The sequence below is a fragment of the Microcaecilia unicolor genome, chromosome 2 (genome assembly GCF_901765095.1).
Source record: "Microcaecilia unicolor chromosome 2, aMicUni1.1, whole genome shotgun sequence".
Taxonomy (NCBI): domain Eukaryota; kingdom Metazoa; phylum Chordata; class Amphibia; order Gymnophiona; family Siphonopidae; genus Microcaecilia; species Microcaecilia unicolor.
The window spans coordinates 573,097,512-573,118,449 of NC_044032.1; the positions used below are offsets into that span (position 1 = coordinate 573,097,512).

General features: G+C 42.9%; 1 protein-coding gene across 2 annotated transcripts in view; it reads left to right on the forward strand.

Moving 5' to 3' along the window:
* The window catches only part of PDLIM3 (PDZ and LIM domain 3), a 98,279-nt gene extending 80,034 nt beyond the window's left edge, over positions 1 to 18,245 (forward strand). For both annotated transcript variants that reach the window (XM_030191490.1, XM_030191489.1), the window contains 2 exons: positions 6,086 to 6,194; positions 16,777 to 18,245. In XM_030191490.1, coding sequence (XP_030047350.1) covers positions 6,086 to 6,194; positions 16,777 to 16,966 — 299 coding nt within the window. In that variant the 3' untranslated portion in view covers positions 16,967 to 18,245. The remainder of the gene's footprint in view (positions 1 to 6,085; positions 6,195 to 16,776) is intronic.
* Positions 18,246 to 20,938: the final 2,693 nt, after the last annotated feature.

Genomic DNA, 20,938 nt, shown 5'->3' on the forward strand with positions numbered 1-20,938 from the left:
CAACAATGGTGCCCCTTGGCCCTTCCATTGCTTAACTGACAAGACATTAAGACTCTAAGGGCCCTGTTTACTAAGCCGTGTTATAGGCACATTGGCATTCTTAACGCGCATTAACCATGTACGCGCCTATGATATCCCTATAGGCGCCTACACGGTTAGCGCATGCTAAGTGTAGGTGCATTAAAAATGCTAACGCACCTTAGTAAACAGGGCCCTAAGTGCTAAGAAATAAATATCATTATTATAGGAAAAAATGCTGAAATTAATGTTGGATAATGGGTGTTCAGCCCTTTCAGTGGCTGTGATAGATTGCAGCTTAAACCAGAGTATAGAACATCACTGTGAAGCAGGGGCGTAGCCAGCCTTCCGTGGGAGAGGGGTCCAGAGCCCGGGGGGAGGGGGCACATTTTAGCCCTCCCCCCGGCGCCGCCCCCCCCACCGCCGACATTGCCGCCCCCCCCCCCTCCCACCGCGAACCCGCCACTGCCGCCTACCTTTACTTTTGCTGGCGGGGGATCCCACTCCCCGCCAGCCGACGTCTTCTTCTTAGTCGCTTCCTGTTCTTCAATTTGTTTGCTGACGTCCTGCACGTTGTACGTGCAGGACGTCAGACTCAGAGAACAGAACTGTTCTCTGAGTCTGACGTCCTGCACGTACAATTACGTGCAGGACGTCAGCAAACAAATTGAAGAGCAGGAAGGACTGAGAAGACGTCGGCTGGCGGGGAGTGGGATCCCCCGCCAGCAAAAGTAAAGGTAGGCGGCGGCGGGGGCCCCGGCCCCCTCAGGCCCCACGTAGCTACGCCACTGCTGTGAAGACTCAGAACTCTTGAACCAAAATCTTCTTTAATGCAAATTTAAACAAAAAAAATGACTTAGATGTGCTGGACAAAAGTCTCTGCCTTGCAGAACTGGGAGGAGCTGGGAGATCTCACCAGCAAGCTGAGAGAGTAGATGCTGTAAATACTTTTAAACTGGTAAAAACTTGGTGATATTACAGTAGCCTGAAGGGGGAGCATGCAACAAGGTACTGCTAGTCAGCTTACAGTTCTTGGAGAAAGCATGCATGCAGACAGATTACCTCCACTCCACTGGAGAAATAAGTGGGCCAGCTACTACCCAACATACACAGGGACAAGGGCAAGACAATAGGAAAAGTTTCATAAGGCATAGGGAACAGGGACATGTGCAATGCAGGAAGACTAAGATTTGTAGTGCAAATGCACTTCCTGCCTTTCTTAAGGGCACAAGCACTGTAAATTGTTACAGGCAATGCAATCTGATATAAACAGTGTCCAACAAATACATATAAACAACAGGCAACCTGCCTCCATGCAAATGGCCAAAATTATTCCCATACACAACTCGCATATCTTACTTTGCAAAACATATCATTTGATAATATGGATCTTCAGATATAACAACACGGGTACTGCAGAATCAACTTATCTTAAGCAGCCGAGTGTGAATCGTCATTCATCCAAAATAATTTTTCAGAATTTTTTGTTTGAATAACATTGCAGGAGAAAATAAAGCTACTTAGCTTCAAATTTCAAAAACAGTCAGAACCTCTGCCGCCATGGCCAGGTTTCATTTTTCTTCTTCAGGGAAGAGGTTCCCTAAAAAAGAAAACATAATATTAATGTCCATCTTCATAAAGAATGTCGCAGAGCAAAATATACAGCAGCAACTCACATTCAGTTCTTCTCACTCCATAGTAAACATCGGGGAAGATAGCGGCAGCAGCGTCTTTTTTGCCACTGCTAAAATAAACAGCTTATTAGACAGACACAGCAGTGATTGGCTGAACTAGCAAACAGCTGATTAGATAAACACAATAATGATTGGCTGGAACCAGACAGCCTTAGCCAATCACGTTACCAAATAGCTGATTAAACAGACACAGCAACCATAGGCTGAAACAGCAAACAGCTGATTTGACATGTCCCTGCACTAGAGAATGACACGGGGACAAAGTTTGTAACTACCCCGTCCCTATGTGTTCTGTCTCTGTCCCCACCCCATTGGCCCTGTCTCCCCGCAGGCCCTGTTTCTGTCCCCGCAGGTTCTGGCCTTGTCTGCAGAAGCCTCAAACAATTATGATTTTATATTTAAATCTTTTTATTAAAGTATAAAAAGGAATACGCTGTTCAACTATCCTATATAATAATTCTCACCTCCAACGTTCTAATGTGCCTGGTACTGTGGCTCCCTCGGAGGTGGTCTGCTAGGCAGTTTAGAATGCACTGATTCCAAGGCAAGGGGAGGAGTAGGGAAACACGTGGAGCATGTTTCCCTATTCCTCCCCCTGCCTGGGAAACAGCTGTCAGTGCCCCCCCCTTGGCGCAACACCCAAGCCCCTGCCCTGCAAAACTGCGAGCCAGGCAGGGGGAGGAGTATACTCCTCCCCCTGCCTACCAATCAGCTCTCAGTGCCCCCCCTCGGCACAACACCCAAGCCCCCCCCCCCCCCCCCCCCTCGATGCATCACCCAAGACCTTCCCCCCCGGCGCATATCCAAAGCCCCTACCCCCTCTCTCAGGCACATCAACCCCCTTGCCACCCGCAGCCGCCAATACTAACACTGTCTGGCCGCTGCTGCTTCTCCTGTGGAGCAGCAGCAGCCGGTACAAAAAGAAAAAAAGCCAAAAAAAGATTAACATGAAATGCGGCTCCATAGACAGCCATCTGGCATTGGCTGTCATCTCTGCAGCCGCTCCTCCTCTCCCTTCAACATCACTGCCCCTGCAGGAAGACCCCGGAGGAGCGCAGCAACGTCAGCGGGGAGAGGAGGAGCGACTGCAGAGATGACAGCCAATGCCAGATGGCTGTCTACGGAGCCCTGTTTCAGGTTTAAAATCTTTTTTTGGCTTTTGCAGCGGCCGGACAGCGTTAATATTGGCGGCTGCGGGTGGCAAGGGGGTAGGGGCTTGGGTGATGCGCCGAGAGGGAAGGGGAGGGTCGCTGGACATGGGTGGCTGCAGGGGAGAGGAGGGTCGCTGGACATGGATGGCTGCAGGGGGGGCAGGGAAGAGGAAGGTGGGGAGGGTGGTCCTGAGACCAGATGGGTGGCTGCAGGGGAGACAGAAGGGATGCTGCAGGGGGGTCAGGGGGAGAGAAGGGTTGCTGGACAAGGGTAGCTGCAGGGGGAGAGGAGGGTTGCTGGACATGGGTGGCTGCATGGGGGGCAGGGGAGAGAGGAGGGCCGCTGGACATGGGTGGCTACAGGGGGGGGGAAGGAGAGGAGGGTCGTTGGACATGGGTGGCTGCAGGGGGGCAGGGGAGAGGAGGGTCGATGGACATGGGTAGCTGCAGGGGGGCAGGGGAGAGAGGAGGGTCGCTGGACATGCGTGGCTGCAGGGGCAGAGGAGGGTTGGTGGGGAGGGGGTCCTGAGACCAGATGGGTGGCTGCAGGGGGGGGGGATTACCTTGCTAGCACCCGTTTCATTGCCTACCGAAACGGGCCTTTTATACTAGTTGTGTATAAATTACAAATAGAAAACAATAATAACAGCAAACAGCTACAATAACCCTCCTCACCACCACCCTCTACCCTTCCAACCCCAACAATAGCTGATTTCTACTACCCCAAGGAATCCTAATCCACCCTGTTAAAATGTCCAGGGGTACAAAATACAACCTGTTCTGTATGCCCTAGAGGGGAGAAATATGCCCTATGAAGCACTGTTATGATTTTAATCTGTGGATGAATAAGAAGTCATCAACAATCTCAGGATTCAGTCTAGCTCTCCTGTCTTCCACAGTCTTTCCTGCAATAGATGTCTTATTAGAAGATGTGCTGGTAGCAGGATGTACAGGAATCCCCCATCTAAATTTTGCTAGTTGCGGCCAGCATGTTTGCTTGTTTTTCCAAAAAATCAAAATATCATTGTCTGCATCACTCAAACATAAATAACAGTTCAATTCATTAACAGACTTCAAAGTAGAGAATGACACAGGGACAAAGTTTGTCTCCGTCCTCGTGGGCTCTGTTCCCATCCCTGCTCTGTCCCAATCCCCATGGTTACTGCAGGTCCCCGTGTCATTCTCTACCCTGCACATCAAGTTTTTGTCCTATCCGTTCAAATGGAGCAGAACAATGGGCATGGCAAACGGCAGTGAAAGAGTTAAGTGCATGATGGCTAAGGAGGAAAAACTCTGTGGTACCCTCTCCACTTGGTGCACTAAGCACATGCTTATTTTGCTTAATGGTTAATCTAGGGCTGGTTACATTGTATGCAGTCTTATTTAGAAAAAATAAGGTATATAAATCTAGTACATATTTGTTTTACATTTAGGCTCATCAATGACTAAGCTAGCACCTCTCCCCAAGTGCAGCTGATACTTTGATTTTAATAAGGCTTTGCACATCTAGAGTAAAAGGTTTAATAAATGTTTTAAAGGAGCACAACTGTAAGCTAGCATGGTATAGTCTACTAGATTCTTCGATTAGAAATTTATGAAAATCCAAAAAAATGATTCATCAAACAGCAGACACTGAACAAAGCGAGACTATGCTTGTAGCCAAAACACTAATCCCTTAAATCTCAGTCCATATACAAACAAAGCACTGAATGTCTGTGCATGAGTTCATATTTAATCAGGAATATTCTGTCTGTATTACTTATTTTAGGTTTTTGAATATATATTGTTTAAGTAAATCTACCTATTTTGCCATCATTTCTGGATGTTGACAGGCAAATATGACCTCTCTAACTGGCTGTGACCTTTTCATGGCCAAGTACTGTAGAGTTGCCATTATGCTCTGTATCTCCCAGCAATCTCTCTACCCTGATGGTCTCTCCAGACACTAGCCACACATCTGAAATGTTACAAATTCTGATTCTCGCAGGCCAAATGTTGCTGGGATTATTGGTGAAAAATGGTGGCAGTCTGTATTCAACAGGGTGTTTGCTAGATAAAGATAAAGAGATGACTTAGACTTATCCACCTACCATTATGCCAGAGTCTTTCTGCCAGCCATATAATTTGGACCTCTGAATATGCAGTCCTAAACTTTTCAGTATTCTGTAAACTAACCCCTAACTCTATAAAAGTTGCCAAAATTGTGCGCACGTCCGGTTTGGGTGTGTAGTTTAATTGAATAATGAGCTAATTGGCAGCAGTTAAATTTTTAACAAATTATTGGCACTAATTAGATTTAGTTGGAATTCACACACGTAAATTTAGGCGTGAGTAAAAAAAAAATGGGGGCACGGAAATGGGAGGATCATGGGTGGAACAGGGGCATTCCTAGCACTTATGCACATTGTTATAGAATAAGAGAGGGATATGCAGATTATTTAAGCACATACATTTGAACCATGTTTCAGTTGGTGCAAATGGCTGTGCCTAAAGTTAGGCATGATTCACGGGTGTAAGCGCTATTCTATAACTCGCATTTAACTTTAAGCACGGTTTATAGAATAGCACTTTTTTTTTTTGCACCGATTTTATTTTTCAGAGTCATATAAAGAATTCACCCCTAAATGTGTAAAAGTTGGCTTGACCTATGCCCCTCCCATGTGAACACCCCCGTGCATTTTACATGCTAAGCTATTTGTGTGCTAAGTGTATGGATGCTATTTATACACATGGATGGCAGCATTCTATACATTTAACTGCACAAATAGTGGTTAATGTTAGGCAACCTATTAGAATGAAAGGGATAGTGCTGAGAATCAACTTATTATCATAACTTTTTGATACTGTCCCCTCGGAATGCCTCTTGATCCTCCGCCTCCTAAACACACAACTTCTGCGCAGACATAGAGGCACCCTGCAAAAAGTTATGCACTCTCTGGCCCTGAATTTGTCAAAAACAAATTGTGCAATTAACTCCAAACTTAAATGCATTTTGTAAATCAACCTTGGTATAATATTCATATATCTATATCACTATTTAAAAGTAGAAGCAAGCATTCTAAACATAAGAGGACTGCAGCCACTATGGGCCTGATCCAACTTGAATGGAAAAGAACCCTTTGTGAATCGAGCCACTTGGTCTGCCTTCACTGCAAAATAGGGACTAGATCATTATCTGTGTTTTGACATTGCTGTCGATATGAATTTGCTTTTATTTTCTAGATCGCCCTGCTGGCACACGAAGCGTAAGAGCGCCTGTTTCAAGAGGCCCTGGGGCAGGGGCAGGAGTGCAGAAGCTGCCGATGTGTGATAAATGCGGAAATGGGATTGTGTAAGTTTTTTTTATTGCTTTTTGTTTTTTAATAGTAGAACTCTATAAATAAATCTTGCTGCAGATTTTTTTTTCAGCTGCTAGAATGACTTCCAATAGATTAAGGATTAGAGGCCGACCAAATTTTAGTTTTGGTTTTGGTGCTGATACCAGCCTGAAATTTGTGACCTTGTTTCATTTTAGGCCAAAATGCCAGTGCATTTTTAGCTGAAACTGTGCTGCACAATCCCCACTCCTCCCTCCTCCATCCCATCCCATCCCAGATCTACAGGTTAGGGCCGGAAGCAGTCCCCCTCCTCCCAGTCCTAAGGTTGTGTAGGTGGCTAGTGGGGAAGGAGTGATCCCTACTCACTCCTGTCCATGCCAGCTCCTACAGAGGTAATTTTGATGCAGAAGCCAGCAGGAGCAAGGGGATTGCTCCTGCCACCAATGGGTGGGTCCAGGACAGGGACTCTATCTGGTTGGGAGGAGGGAGTGGAATCAATTTCAGCCGCAGATTTGGCTCTAGTCAGGCTGTAGTAAAGATTATAGTACACAAAAAAAGAAAATCCAGTGCTAATCCAAAAGTAAACAGCTGCACTAATAGTGCTATTAACATGGAAATACATGCTGATGAGCTGCATAAAGAATAACTTTCAAAGCCGCAAACAATTAGCACTGTTTACTTGCCCATTAATATTGAAACTTTACTTCACCTCCGGAGCTGAAGTTACATTCCCACTGCTTTCAATTAAAGTTCAGCAGGAAGTTAAAAATGGAAAATAAGGTGATACCTTTTTATTGGAATAATTTAATATGAAGGGCAATTGTATAACTGGACATGCTCTATGTACCCCTTGCTTGCATAACTTTATAGAATACTGGCACTTATGATGATGGATACATATTGCCTGCCACTGTGCCAAAAATAGGTTTAGATTGGGTTAACAGCAAATCATATTATCCAAGATTACAATTAAACACACTTTAAATTACCGATACTTTCAAGACAAATATTCATGAAACAAGTCTGACTTCATAGTTCCAGCTCAGTGCCTGTAATAATGCATATAAATGGCATACCCCTAAATTCTATACAGGGTGGCCAAAGTTAGGTGTGCAGGTTTGGATTCAGATCAGATACACAAAGTAATGGCTAAATTGGTGATAAGTCAATAATTGGCCTTGAGTATTATTTGACACTAATTACTGGTATCTGCTCTGCACCCCTAATTTATCTTGTGCGCAACTCCAAAGGGGGTGTGGCCAAGAGAGGATTTAGGCATGGAGTTATAGAATACTTCCATTAGACACAACAATGACTTAAGATGGTATTCTATAAAGACAGTTCTGTGCTGTGTAGAACTGTCTTTATAGAATTTGCTTGTAGCACCCATCATCCTGGCACCTAACTGTGGGCACTATTTACTGAAGGCAGGCAAACACAGTGAAGGAGACAACGAAGATGATGGAAAAAACATCTAGTGAATTCAGAGGTCAGATCAGAAGTTTTATTTCATACAAAGTACTGGACTCGACACGAATCGTGTTTCAGCCGCAGAGGCCTGCTTCAGGAGTTCCTGTGGTTTGCAAGTGTTGAAATATCTGAGAGTTGTAAAGCATCTGTGAATGGTGAACCAATGAGAAATGTAAGACAGAAGCATACGAATGCAAGGAAACATTCCTCAGACGGACAAAGCAAAACTGCTATTTACTGAATCCAACCCATAGCATGAAAATGCAAAGGGGAGAGTACACATGGGTGGAGCATGGCTGAAGCACACAGCAAGAGTCAAGGATGCCACAAAACACAACCAGCCAGTAGGATGAAATCAGAGTCCTTTATTCAAAGCACCAGTAACTGGACCGGACACGGTCTGTGTTTTGTCAATAAAACCACCTGCTTCAGGGGTCATAATGCAACTTTCCAAGCAAATGTAAAAAAAAACAGGGACATCTGGAGCAAAACACTAGCACAGTCAAGTAAATCCATCTAGTGTCAGAGGAACGCAGAAGCGCCTGACAAACAAACAGCAGTCCAATATGGAGCATGGCTGAGACATGAGCAGGACTCCCATTTACTTATGTAGCTTACAGAATAGCCTGTTATGTGCATCCTTGTCGCATTTATGAGGCAGCAATTACACTAGGTCTATGGCTGGTAACTGTGCGTTTGTAAACATAAGGCATGCCGATGCCAGGTTACACTGGTATTCTATAGTGGAATCTGGGCTCCTACCCCCAAATTCTACAATGGCATACTAAAATTAGGTGACCCATTGGGCGCGCAGTAATAGAATACAGTCAGTTATGCATGTAATTTACCTCCCTGATTAGTGAGCTGTGTGGCAATGCTGACACAGCCCATTCAAAGTGAATGGGCTGTGTAGGAATTAGTACACGGCAGCCGCTAGCACAGCTTAGTAAATGGGTTTAATTTGCTAATTACTGCTAAATTGGCACTTAATTGTCCTTAAGTAGTAATGGGCAATAATTTGTAGTTATGTGCATAACTGATTTAGCCCTGTATTCTATAAACTAAGTGCCTTATTTTGTATGGTGCATGGACCTGGGAGGGGCATGGTCGGAGCAGGGGTGTGCCAAGCAGTTAGGCACAGTGTTTAGAATACTGTCATTTATGTGCTTAGCTGCCAGTACTTAGGCATGAGCATTGGCTGGCGTAAATACAGACTGGTTAATGTGCATCATGCGGCGCCTACATTTCGGTGACATTTCTTGAATTTACCTCTTACCGTGCAGCATCAGGACACCAAAATGGAAACACCCACTTACAAAACTACTCACTTTTTCACTGATTTTCAGAAACCAAAACCTCCTTTTTATCCTAACCTGAGGAAGGAGGTTTGGCGTCTGAAAGCTAGTCAAAAATTTTTACTCTTATTTATTAATCTGTAAAATGGCTACCACACTACTTCATCCTAAATTTAAAAATAAAGTGGCTGATATTTAGCATGGTTTAAACAAGCAGGAGCCTCTCCTGGTCTCTGATATTCAGCGGCATTTAACTGGGCAGTGCTGCTGAATATCCACGCTGACCACCGTGGCACTGCCCAGTTAGTTCCAGGGCAGACTGCGGGTGAACTCGGGGAGCAGCCAGCGGTTATAGCCATCTTCAGTGCCGGTTCCCAGATTCCGTGAACAAATAGCCAGTGGTGTTCCTGGGTCGGTTGCCACCTGGGGCGGATCGCCACTGTGCCCCCACCGCGAATCACAACACCCCTCCTGGTGCATCACCTCCACCCCCAAGCGTGTCACTCTTACCTCCTGGGGGTGCAGTCCCGTGGCTTTCTGCTCCGCCGGTTTCCTGCCCTGGAACAGGAAGTAACATCAGAGGGAGCAGGGCACTAGCAGAGCCGACAGCTGTGCGGCTGCTCCCTGCACCCCCTTGCAGCATGCACCTGGGGCAGACTGCCCCACCCTTGGTTTGTCACTGCAAATAGGCCTGCTTTTTCTACTGTCCTGTCTTTGTCCACTGAGCTACATTGGTGCTAGCATACATCCTGATCAGTGGTTCTGAATATTGAGCCTGCCGATTAAATCAGTAAACTGAGCAGTTGCATAGTCAAGTCACATGTTCATGTCCTTTTTTTTCATGGTAATTGGTAGACTTGCATCTCCACCATTGGTAATACAGATTGCTCAAAACATCAGTTCACTTGCTTCTTGCCTCTATTTCCTCCTTTGTAGCTTATACTTAGGTTTCTACATATTTCTTAGATATCTTTTCATGGTTTTTGTAATAAGAGTTTTAGCATGGTGGCATCCTCTTCCTTTAAATATCCCCACATTGAGGCTCAGCCCAATACTACCTTCTACAACTTAGATTTATTAGGGAAGGAGGTGTCAGAAGGAGCTTTCAAACAACGATGATCATTTTTTTTTTTCAGAAAGTGTCTGTGAAGGCTAAAAGCCTCTTCATGGTTACGTGAGAACAGTTCCTGAAGGCAGGAGCTCCTTAACTGCTAGAATGTTCTAAATGTATAAAAATTAGAAACAGTTGTGCTACTAAAGAGTTTGTGAACCTACTAGGATGGTCTATATTTTACCATATTTTATACTAAGGATATGATTGGATTTTTTTCACACCAGGCTATTTCTTACTGAATAAATATGGGATCCCAGCCTCTAATGTACCCTGTATCGTGATCTCCCTCAGCTCTGACACTGAGAGCTTCTTGCAATAGCTTGCTTCAGGTCTTGCCAACACTTAAAATTGCCAGTCCAAAACATGAAATCTCCAAAATATTTGGGTCATGGAGCAAGCCAGCAAACCTACTTTTAGCTCTGCTTCAGCTCAGATGTATGACATAATGTTTTTGATGTGAAGGAAAAACGAAGATACTTACCTGTATCAGGTATTCTCCGAGGACAGCCGGCTGATTGTTCTCACACTTGGGTCGACGTGTAGTCCAAAAGCAAGAGAAGAACAATGAACAACTCCAAAGGTGAGGAGGGTGGGTTTGCCAGAACAATCAGCCTGCTGTCCTCGGAGAATACCTGCTTACAGGTAAGTATCTTCGCTTTCAGAGGACAAGCAGGCTGCTTGTTTTTACACTTGGGGTATCCTTAGCTGCCGTGCTCACTCAAAACAATGAACATTGGTCAGTTGGGCCTCGTAACAGCAAGGATATAACAGAGATTGACCTGAAAAGAAACACAACTAAGTCAGAGTGCAGCCTGGAACAGAAATGAGCCTAGGAGGGTGGAGTTGGATTCTAAACCCCGAACAGATTCTGCAGCACCGACTGCCCAAACCGACTGTTGCGTCGGGTATCCTGCTGAAGGCAGTAGTGAGATGTGAATGTGTGGACTGATGACCACGTTGCAGCCTTGCAAATCTTCAAGTGAGCCACTGACGCAGCCATGGCTCTGACATTATGAGCCGTGACATGGCCCTCTACTGTCAGCCCAGCTTGGGCATAAATAAAGGATATGCAATCCGCTAGCCAATTACAGATTTGTGCGTTTTCTGATGGCGACTCCCCTCCTGTTGGGATCAAAAGAAACAAACAACTGGGCGGACTGTCTATAGGGCTTTGTCCGCTCCACGTAAAAGGCCAATGCTCTCTTACAGTCCAAGGTTACAACTTGTCTTCACCAGGGTGGGTATGTGGATGGGGAAAAAATGTTGGCAAGACAATTGACTGGTTAAGATGTAACTCCGACACCACCTTCGGCAAGAACTTAGGGTGAGTCTGGAGGACTACTCTGTTATGATGACACTCGATATAAGGTGCATGCGCTACCAGGGCTTGGGAGCTCAGTGACTCTACGAGCTGAAGTAACGGCCACCAAGAAAATGACCTTACAGGTCAAGTACTTCAGATGGCAGGAATTCAGTGGCTCAAAAGGAGTTTTCATTAGCTGGGTGAGAATTTTATTTATTTATTGCATTTGTATTCCACATTATCCCACCCATTTGCAGGCTCAATGTGGCTTACATAGTTTTGTATTGACATTGTCATTCCAGAATATCAGATACAGTTAGTAGTGTGTAGAGATTAAGTAGGGAAGAAAGAGGAAGTGATTGGGCGGGTGATAGTAGAAGTGGATTTTCCTAGCTGGTTGGGAAAGTGAATTAGTGAAGTTGTTGGTTCTCGTTGTAGGCCTTGTTGAAGAAGTATGTCTTCAGAGATTTGCAAAAGTTATTTGTTTCGATAACTGATTTCAGGTCTGTGGGTAGAGCATTCCATATTTGCGTGCTCGTGTAGGAGAAAGTAGTGGCATGCATCAGCTTGTATTTTAGCCCTTTACAGCTGGGGAAGTTCAAATTGAGAAATTTGCGGGATGTTCTTGTGGCGTTTCTGGGAGGTAGGTCCACTAGGTTCAGCATGTAGATCGGGGCGTCTGCGTTGATAATTTTGTGTACAATCGTACATATCTTGAACGCAATGCGTTCTTTAAGTGGGAGCCAGTGCAGTTTCTTTCTTAGGGGTTTTGCATTTTCATATTTAGTTTTTCCAAATATGAGTCTGGCGGCAGTATTCTGGGCTGTTTGGAGTTCTTTGATAGTCTGTTCTTTGCAGCCTGCATATAGTGCGTTGCAGTAATCCAGATGGCTTATTACCATTGACTGTACCAGGGTGCAGAAGACGTATCTCAGGAAGAATGGTTTTACTCTTTTGAGTTTCCACATGGTGTGGAACATCTTTTTCGTCGTGTTCTTCACGTGGGTATCGAGAGTGAGGTTTCGATCAATAGTAACTCCAAGAATTTTCAGGTTTTGTGAGACTGGAAGAGAGCAGTATGGTGTGGTTATGGTACAGAAGTTTTGTGTGTTATGTTGGTAGAGAAGTTGAGATCCCATGACACTGGTGGAGGTTTGATAGGGGGCTTTGACAAAAGCAAACCTCTCATGAAGTGAACAACTAAAGGCTGTTCAGAAATAGTGCTTATCATCAACTTAGATGAAAAGCACTAATTGCACTAAGGTGAACTCTTACGGAGTTGGTCTTGAGACCAGACTCTGATAAGTGTAGAAGGTATTCAAGCAGGGTCCGTGTAGGACAAGAAAAAGGATCTAGGGCCTTGCTGTCACACCAGACGGCAACCCTCCTCCATTTGAAAGAATAACACTTTTTTGTGGAATCTTTCCTGGAAGCAAGCAAGACTCGGGAGACACCCTCTGAAAGACCAAAAGAGGCAACTTCTAAGCTCTCAACATCCAGGCCGTGAGCGCTCAAAAGCGAATGGTTCGGGATAAGGTATCTTGCAAGGATACCTCACAAACAGGGAAGATAGGGTTTCTGGATAGTGAGGTTGCACAACAGACCATGGTAGGCCAGGTGCCCTTAAATACAACTAAAGATCTGACAAAAGATGACAAATCAATAGTGTCAAGTACTAAGCATCATGCAAATAGGAACAACAAACATACTCTGAAATGTCTATATGCAAATGCTAGGAGTCTAAGAAATAAGATGGGAGAGTTGGAATATATTGCACTAAATGAAAAATTGGATATAATAGGCATTACTGAGACCTGGTGGAAGGAGGATAACCAGTGGGACACTGTCATACCGGGGTATAAAGTATATCGTAGTGATAGGGTGGACCGGACTGGTGGAGGGGTAGCATTGTATATTAATGAGAGCCTCGACTCAGATTACAAATTCAGGAGAACACAAATCACACCTTTGAATCAATGTGGGTTGAATTTCCATGTATAAAAGGGAAAAGGACGGTGATAGGCATGTACTACCGTCCGCCTCGCCAGGGTGAGCAGGTAGACGCAGAAATGATAAAAGAAATCAGAGACGCAAACAAAATGGGCAATGTGATAATAACGGGTGACTTCAATTATCCAAATATAGACTAGGTAAATGTAACATCGGGACATGCTAGAGAGGTACAATTCCTTGATGAAATCAAGGACAGCTTTGTGGAGCAGCTGGTGCAGGAGCCGACGAGAGAAGGAAAAATTCTAGACTTGGTCCTTAGTGGAGCCCATAATCTGGTGAGGGGCGTTATGGTACTGGGGCCTCTTGATAACAGTGATCATAATATGATAAGTTTTGATATCAACCATGAAGTAACTATACATAGAAAGTCAAATACATTAGCGTTTAACTTTAAAAAAAAACTTAGGGGAGCAACTGAGAGGGTAAAAACTGTACAACAGGCATGGACGCTGTTCAAAAATACCATCCTGTAGGCCCAGGCCAAACATATTTCGCGAATTTGAAAAGAAAGACGGAAGTCCCAAAGACAACCGGCGTGGTTGAAAAGTGAGGTGAAGGAAGCTATTAGGGCTAAAAGAAACGCCTTCAGAAAATGGAAGAAGGAACCGTCTGAAAATAACAAGAAACAGCATAAGGAGTGTCAAAGCAAATGCAAGGCGCAGATAAAGAAGGCCAAGAGGGATTACGAAAAAAAAGATAGCATTAGAGGCAAAAAAAAAAATGGTACAAATTTTTTTTTTGGTATATTAAAAGCAGGAAGCCAGCAAAAGAATCGGTTGGGCTGCTGGATGACCAAGGGGTAAAAGGGGCGATCAAGGAAGACAAAGACGTAGCGCAGAGATTGAATGAATTCTTTGCTTCGGTCTTCACCGAGGAAGATTTGGGTGGGATACCGGTGTCGGAAATGGTGTTTCAAGCGGACGAGTTGGAGAAATTTACTGACTTTACGGTAAACCTGGAGGACATAATGGGGCAGTTCAGCAAACTGAAGAGTAGCAAATCTACTGGACTGGATGGTATTCATCCTAGAGTACTGCTAGAACTGAAAAATGAGCTTGCGGAGCTACTGTTAGTGATATGCAATTTATCCTTAAAATCGAGCATGGTACCGGAAGATTGGAGGGTGGCCAATGTAACACCGATTTTTAAAAAAAGGTTCCAGGGAAGATCTGGGAAATTATAGACTGGTGAGTCTGACGTCAGTGCCGAGAAAAATGGTAGAGGCTATTATTAAAAACAAAATTACAGAGCACATCCGAGGACATGGATTACTGAGACCAAGACAGCACGGCTTTAGGGTGGGGAAATCTTGCCTGACCAATTTACATCAATTCTTTGAAGGAGTAAACAAACATGTGGACAAAGGGGAGCCAGTTGATATTGTGTATCTGGATTTTCAAAAGGCGTTTGACAAGTTACCTCATGAAACGCTACAGAGTGCTGGGAGACTTGAAAAGACCTACAGCTATCACCCTTGAAGCTTTATGGGAAGCGATACAAGGCCTAAATTCCAACGTACAACAGATTGCCCGAATACTAACGGGAGAACTGGCAGAGGTAAAGCAAACTCAAATAGATATCTCTCTTAAAGTTGCAGAGCATACAACTAAAATGAATGTTTTGGACAATGACTTTAAAGCTGTGAAATCCTCAACAGAAATGTTGATGAAAAGTTCTAATTTTCAGCAGCATAAAATAGATTTCCTTGAAAACCAAATTCGTATTAATAACTTACGTTTTCTTAACTTTCCAAAATCTCCACTCATCCCAGCACTGGAAATGTTGAGGAAATATGTGCATGAGATATTGGGAGTCCCCTCTGAGGGATTCCCACCTATTATTAGAGTACAATATATTTCTGGTGCAAGAAGGGGTGATATTCCTCAAAACCCTCAAGCTGCTACAAACTTAACTGACTTCCTAGAAAGTTCTATGGAGGTCATAACAGAGAACCACATTGCTTGTTACATTTGCTCTGCAAACAGATCGTAATAATATTCTGAGACTTTATTTTTGCCATATGAACTCCACTTTTCTTGGGTCAAAAATACAGATTTTTCCAGACTTTTCCAAGGACACCCAGAGAAGAAGAAAAGTTTTCCTGTTGTTAAAAGAAAGAGTTCTCCGTTTAGGTGGAACCTTTCAATTGAGGTTTCCCTGTAAATGTCTTATTACTATTAATTCTATTTCATATATTTTCTTTGACCCAGAAAAATTACAAGAATTTATTTCCTCTAAAGAATAATGTTGTAATAGGCACTGTATTAGGCGCTATTCGGCTGCGATTTACCGTCACCTCTCTCTGTTCACTTAAATTGACTGTTCTTTGATTTCACAGTTATTTTCCTAGATCTTGGATCATAATTTGTGGTCGATATAATGTTGGATAATTTCCGCTTTGAACTGAATTTTCTTTATTTTAGTCTTGATCGATTTATGTTGTATTGCATAAATGTAAATATGAATAAAGCATAAATAAAAATTAAAAAAAAAAAAAAAAAAATGTTTCTTCACCCAACGCATAATTAAACTCTGGAATTCGTTGCCGGAGAACGTGGTGAAGGCAGTTAGCTTGGCAGAGATTAAAAAGGGGTTAGACAGCTTCCTAAAGGACAAGTCCATAAACCACTACTAAATGCCATTACTCCATGCCACAGTCAACCATCACCCTCCTAGAAAGACAGCCAGGGGAGGTAGGAGAGGGGAGGGGAACCAGGGTCACTGGATATCACCCCAGCTGGCAGATGAGGAACTCTGGACCACTGAGTATCATCTAAAACTAACCCCAACACCACTACCAGCACACCCCTGGCTCCACTGTCACCAGAAGAATCTGGGACAGGAGCTAATAGCCAGCAATCCAGAGCAGCTGCACGATGTGTCCACCATCCGCTAGGAGACAGAGAAAATACTGAACATTCCAGGCTGCATGATACCCTTAAGGGGCAGTTTACTTGGAACTATTTTCTCTGTCTCTTTCCGCTGGTGGATGGACACAACCCATTAGTCGGGACTGGTCTGGTATAGATGACAAGGAATGGCTCATTACTCATTTTGTGCACAATTTTGAGCACTGTATATAGAACCCAGCACAATATCTACATCTAGACATAAATGTATTTTAAGATAGCTGTAATATAATCAAATTTATCTCAGAAAGAGCCTGGTGCAGACCTTCATTTTGTCAACAAAATACTGCTTCGGCAGCTGAAAGTGCACATTCTATTATAGTGATTCCACTCTCTCTCTCAAGGATTAGTTTCTTTATTTCTTCAGTTTACCTCTTCTATAGTTTTGGAAATTGGTGCTTTACATTTTGATAAAGTTATGCTTTACCACAGCCATTCTTGACCTAACGCATTTGTTAACAAATCTCTTTTCATGGTTTGTTTTGCACACAGTGGCGCAGTGGTGAAGGCCCGTGACAAGTACCGCCACCCAGAGTGCTTCGTGTGCGCAGACTGCGATATGAACCTGAAGCAGAAGGGCTACTTCGCTGTGGAGGGACAGTTGTATTGTGAAACCCATGCAAGGGCCCGCATGAAGCCTCCTGAGGGATACGACACTGTCACTGTTTATCCAAAGGCCTAAATGTCTTACCATGCTACTTGTGCCTGTTCCAACACAAGCACATACATGCCCGTCTTTAAAAAAATTGTCATGGAGTGTGTACAAGTTTTAATTTAACTTGTCAAACAAAAGTTATTGCTTATTCTTCTCTGGGCTCGACAGGAGGGAGCAGCAGTCCCGTTCCTCCCCATGTCCTCCAAATGCCAGCAAAGGTGTATACTTGGTTACATTATTGCAAAAATATTACAGTTACCATGTTCCAGTTGATGTACTTTACATATGCTGAAGGTTTTATAGATTACTCTGTAACACTAGGAAGATCTAAGTGTTATAAGAACAGACTGTTATAGCTTAGTTGCATTTTGCTTCTTTTTCATTACTTATAGTGTGAGACTTAGATGAAATTTGGTTTTCAGGGAAAACTTGACTAGCTTGCTACAATATATATACTCTACACTCTGCTTGCATATGTCAGCACTATGCCATAGAAAGTGGCAGTACCGTCATATACTTTTTGCACATTCAGATTTAGGCATAAGCCACCTAAAAGCAAGATGTTTTCCACATCGGACTGCATTCATGATGAAAGCCGATATTCAAAACCCAAACATGTATGTAAAGCTGCCATCTCAGCATACTTCAGAGTGTAAAGATAGTTTTACATTCACCTGCTCACATTAAACTTTGGTAAAAGAAAGTAATTAGTAGGAGTAAGCATGTTCTCTGGGCTTATGAATGTGGCTAAGGCTAAGGAAGTATGTTTGTAGTTTCAAAAACTTTCATTTTAAGAAAGGCGGTCACTTAAGGTTTTATCCATCCCCCAACACCACTTTGATTTCTATATACTGCAGAAAAAAAAATTCATCTTCTACCTACACTTTAGAAGCTAGGTAATAACCCTAAGAACAATTTGCAGAAGTATTTCTGTATATAAAACAGGGGTTATATGTACACAATGGGCAATTTTGAAAATTAGCCACTGTGTATGGGGGAGTTGTTCTTGGAATTGGGATAGGTCTGCGAGTGCGCTTATATGCATGCTTTTTGATCTCCCAACATAGTAGATTTAAAAAAAAGCATCTATATGCAAAGGTGTAAATTCTATAAGTGGCGCCTAAAAATTGTCACTGAAAATTTTATGTGCTATTCTATAAAGGGTATGTATGTGTCCTTTTATATAATAGCACTTAGGGCATAAACCACGCTTAACTTTAGGTGCCAGCAATTAGTGCCTATATTAGGCATGGTTCCGCTGAATTCCATATTTAAGTGTAAAATTTTGGAACCCCCCCCCCCCCCCCAAAAAAAAAAAACCAATTTACGCACAGATTGTTATAGAATGCAATTTGTCTGTACATCCTAGTTAAGGCCAACTAATGCCAGTAATTGGTTGTTAGTGCCAATTATTGGTACCAATTGGCTTGTTAAGTAATTAAGTTGCACGGGCAAATCAGCTAGGCAACTTTAGATGCCATTTATAGAATCCAGAGGCTAGTGCCGATTGGTTTGCTCACATTTTCCAGGTCAATTTCAAAGGGCGAATTTTCTGCTTTGAAACTTGATGTGAAGTCTGTGGATAAAAGTACCCATAGACTTTACACATACGTGCTTTGAAAAGTGCCCTATATGAATGGGTCTTAATCAAAAACATAATATCTGGTCCTCTTAAAATCAGGTTTGCTGGAGACAAAAATATGAACAGAAACCTTTACCCACCATATGAAATACAGGAAGCTTATATAGTTGTTTACTTGTTTTTAGGATTTGATTTCTGCATTTTTGAATACATTTAGTCAAGGTGATATACACCAAGAACAGGCCACAGCCAATTCAAATAACACAACGCACAATGTGGCATAGTACACTACCTAAACTGTTGATACAATACACATGAAAACATCTTTAATACACACTGTATGGTATCATCTGAAGTGGTTCAGTTTGATGCAGAATATGAAGTCTAAGAAGCCATGCAACTGAAGTGGAACACAGAGCCAGCTAAGGTAATGGGAGTTAGACAGAAAAAAAAGGGATCACTAACTTGAGAAAATTGCAGATGACATCAGACAAGGTGCAGGAAAATTATTTCAGTTAAGGTAGGAGTGGTTAAGTACTGCCTCTGAGGAAAGAAACCCTTCATTATAAATAAACTGTTACTCTGATCCAGTTCAATATTGGGCAACAGGTGCTTTTCGCTTGGGGGTCATTCAATATCCAAAGCTCTACTGCATGAAGTGGGCTAGCAAATTTGCCCATGCTTCTAAGAGTAAATTCAATAAATGGTGTTGAATCTTGACCATTCCAAAGGCTGGTGTAAGTGCTCATGCCTAATTGTTGGCCGTTAGGGGGGAGGATTCTATATATGGTGCCCAGAAAATTTCTGTGGAAAACATTTCTGCCTAAGTGTATTCTATAAGCAGTGCCTAAGTTTAGGTGTGGTATATGGAATATGCTTAGTTAGCACTCTAGTGCCTAAATCTGTGCACCTCCATTTACACCAACAAAAACATGGCATTAATCCCAGCGCATAGCTTTAGGCGCAGAGGGCCATATTCTGTAACAGTTCATGTAAATTTTGGAACGCCCACAAAATGCCCAATTTCCCCGCCTGTAACCGCCCCTTTTTGCCTGCGTACATTAAAATTTAGGCACTGTGAATTACAGAATACACTTGGCGATTTATGTGCATAAATTTTAATTATTGCCAATTAGTGCTCATTATTGCTTGTTAAGTGCTGTTAAAGCTAATTATGCATATTGTTATAGAATACGCTTAGATTTTGGTGTGGAATGCTAGGCGCACTATGTAGAATCTGGGGTAGGTGTGTAACTCCTAGTATTCCATAGCCTGCGCACATAACTCATAGCCATGCCCATGACCACACCCCCTAGAAGTTGTGTACAATGAGACTAAGGTCAGTTGCACATGCAATCACCAATTTAAGACTGTAACTGGATGTTAATTCCAGAAGAAAAATAGGGCTGTTGCTTCACCATATCAGAACGCTTATGTGAGAAATGCAGAACGGTTAGGCCTGTTTTACAAAGGCAACATCGGTGTTCCTGTGCCTTCATGAAATAGGCTCCCAGATCTAGCCCCAATACTGCAAAAATGCTGACACAAATTACTGTCTACTTTGGGTAAGGTGTAAATTTGTGCATATACTCGCCAAATTCTATAAATGGCACCAAAAACCCACGTGGTTAGCATGATTCTATAGACTACACCTAAAGTTAGGCATAGTTTATAGAATATGCCTATGTGCTGTTCTTGCAATTAAAATTTAGGCGCACCCATTTAGGCTACCTAAAACTAGGCCTAAATACCTACGCCCGTTAGGCACAGATTGGGTGTATTCCATAATAGTGCACATACTTGTTTTTTTTTTTTTTTTTTTAAAGTCTACAACTACCCCTTTTCAATTTCATGCATTAGAATTTATGTGCACCCTGTTGTAGGATATGCCTAGAAAGTTGTGCATGTAATTTCTAATTAAAGCCAATTAGTGCCACTAATTGGTTAAGTACCAATTATCTGTGCTGATCGGCTTGTTAAGTTATGTGCGCAATTTGGCCATACAACTAAATTAGCGCACATAACTTAAGGTGCCCTATATAGAATTTGGGGGTATGCGTGTACATGTGTATTCTATAAGATGTGCACACACATTGCAATTCTACCTTCACTCTACCCAGTCCACAGCCCCAGGAACATGTACATCTAATTTGCATAAAAATAGGTGCATACTTCTCTTGTGTATACTTTCTATGCACTAGTGGTCATGCAATTTTATTATTGCCCCATGGAAAAGCTATGTAAAATCATTCCCACTATTGGAGGGGCTGACTGGGAACGGTAGACTGCATCAGCATCACTCATACAGCACCTGCAAAAGAGGAGTTTTTGTTTTTACTTCCAATCCTGTTAATTGAGCACATTTTTGCAGGAACTAAATACAATAGAGCACCTCTTTTCCTGAATGGGTGGGACAT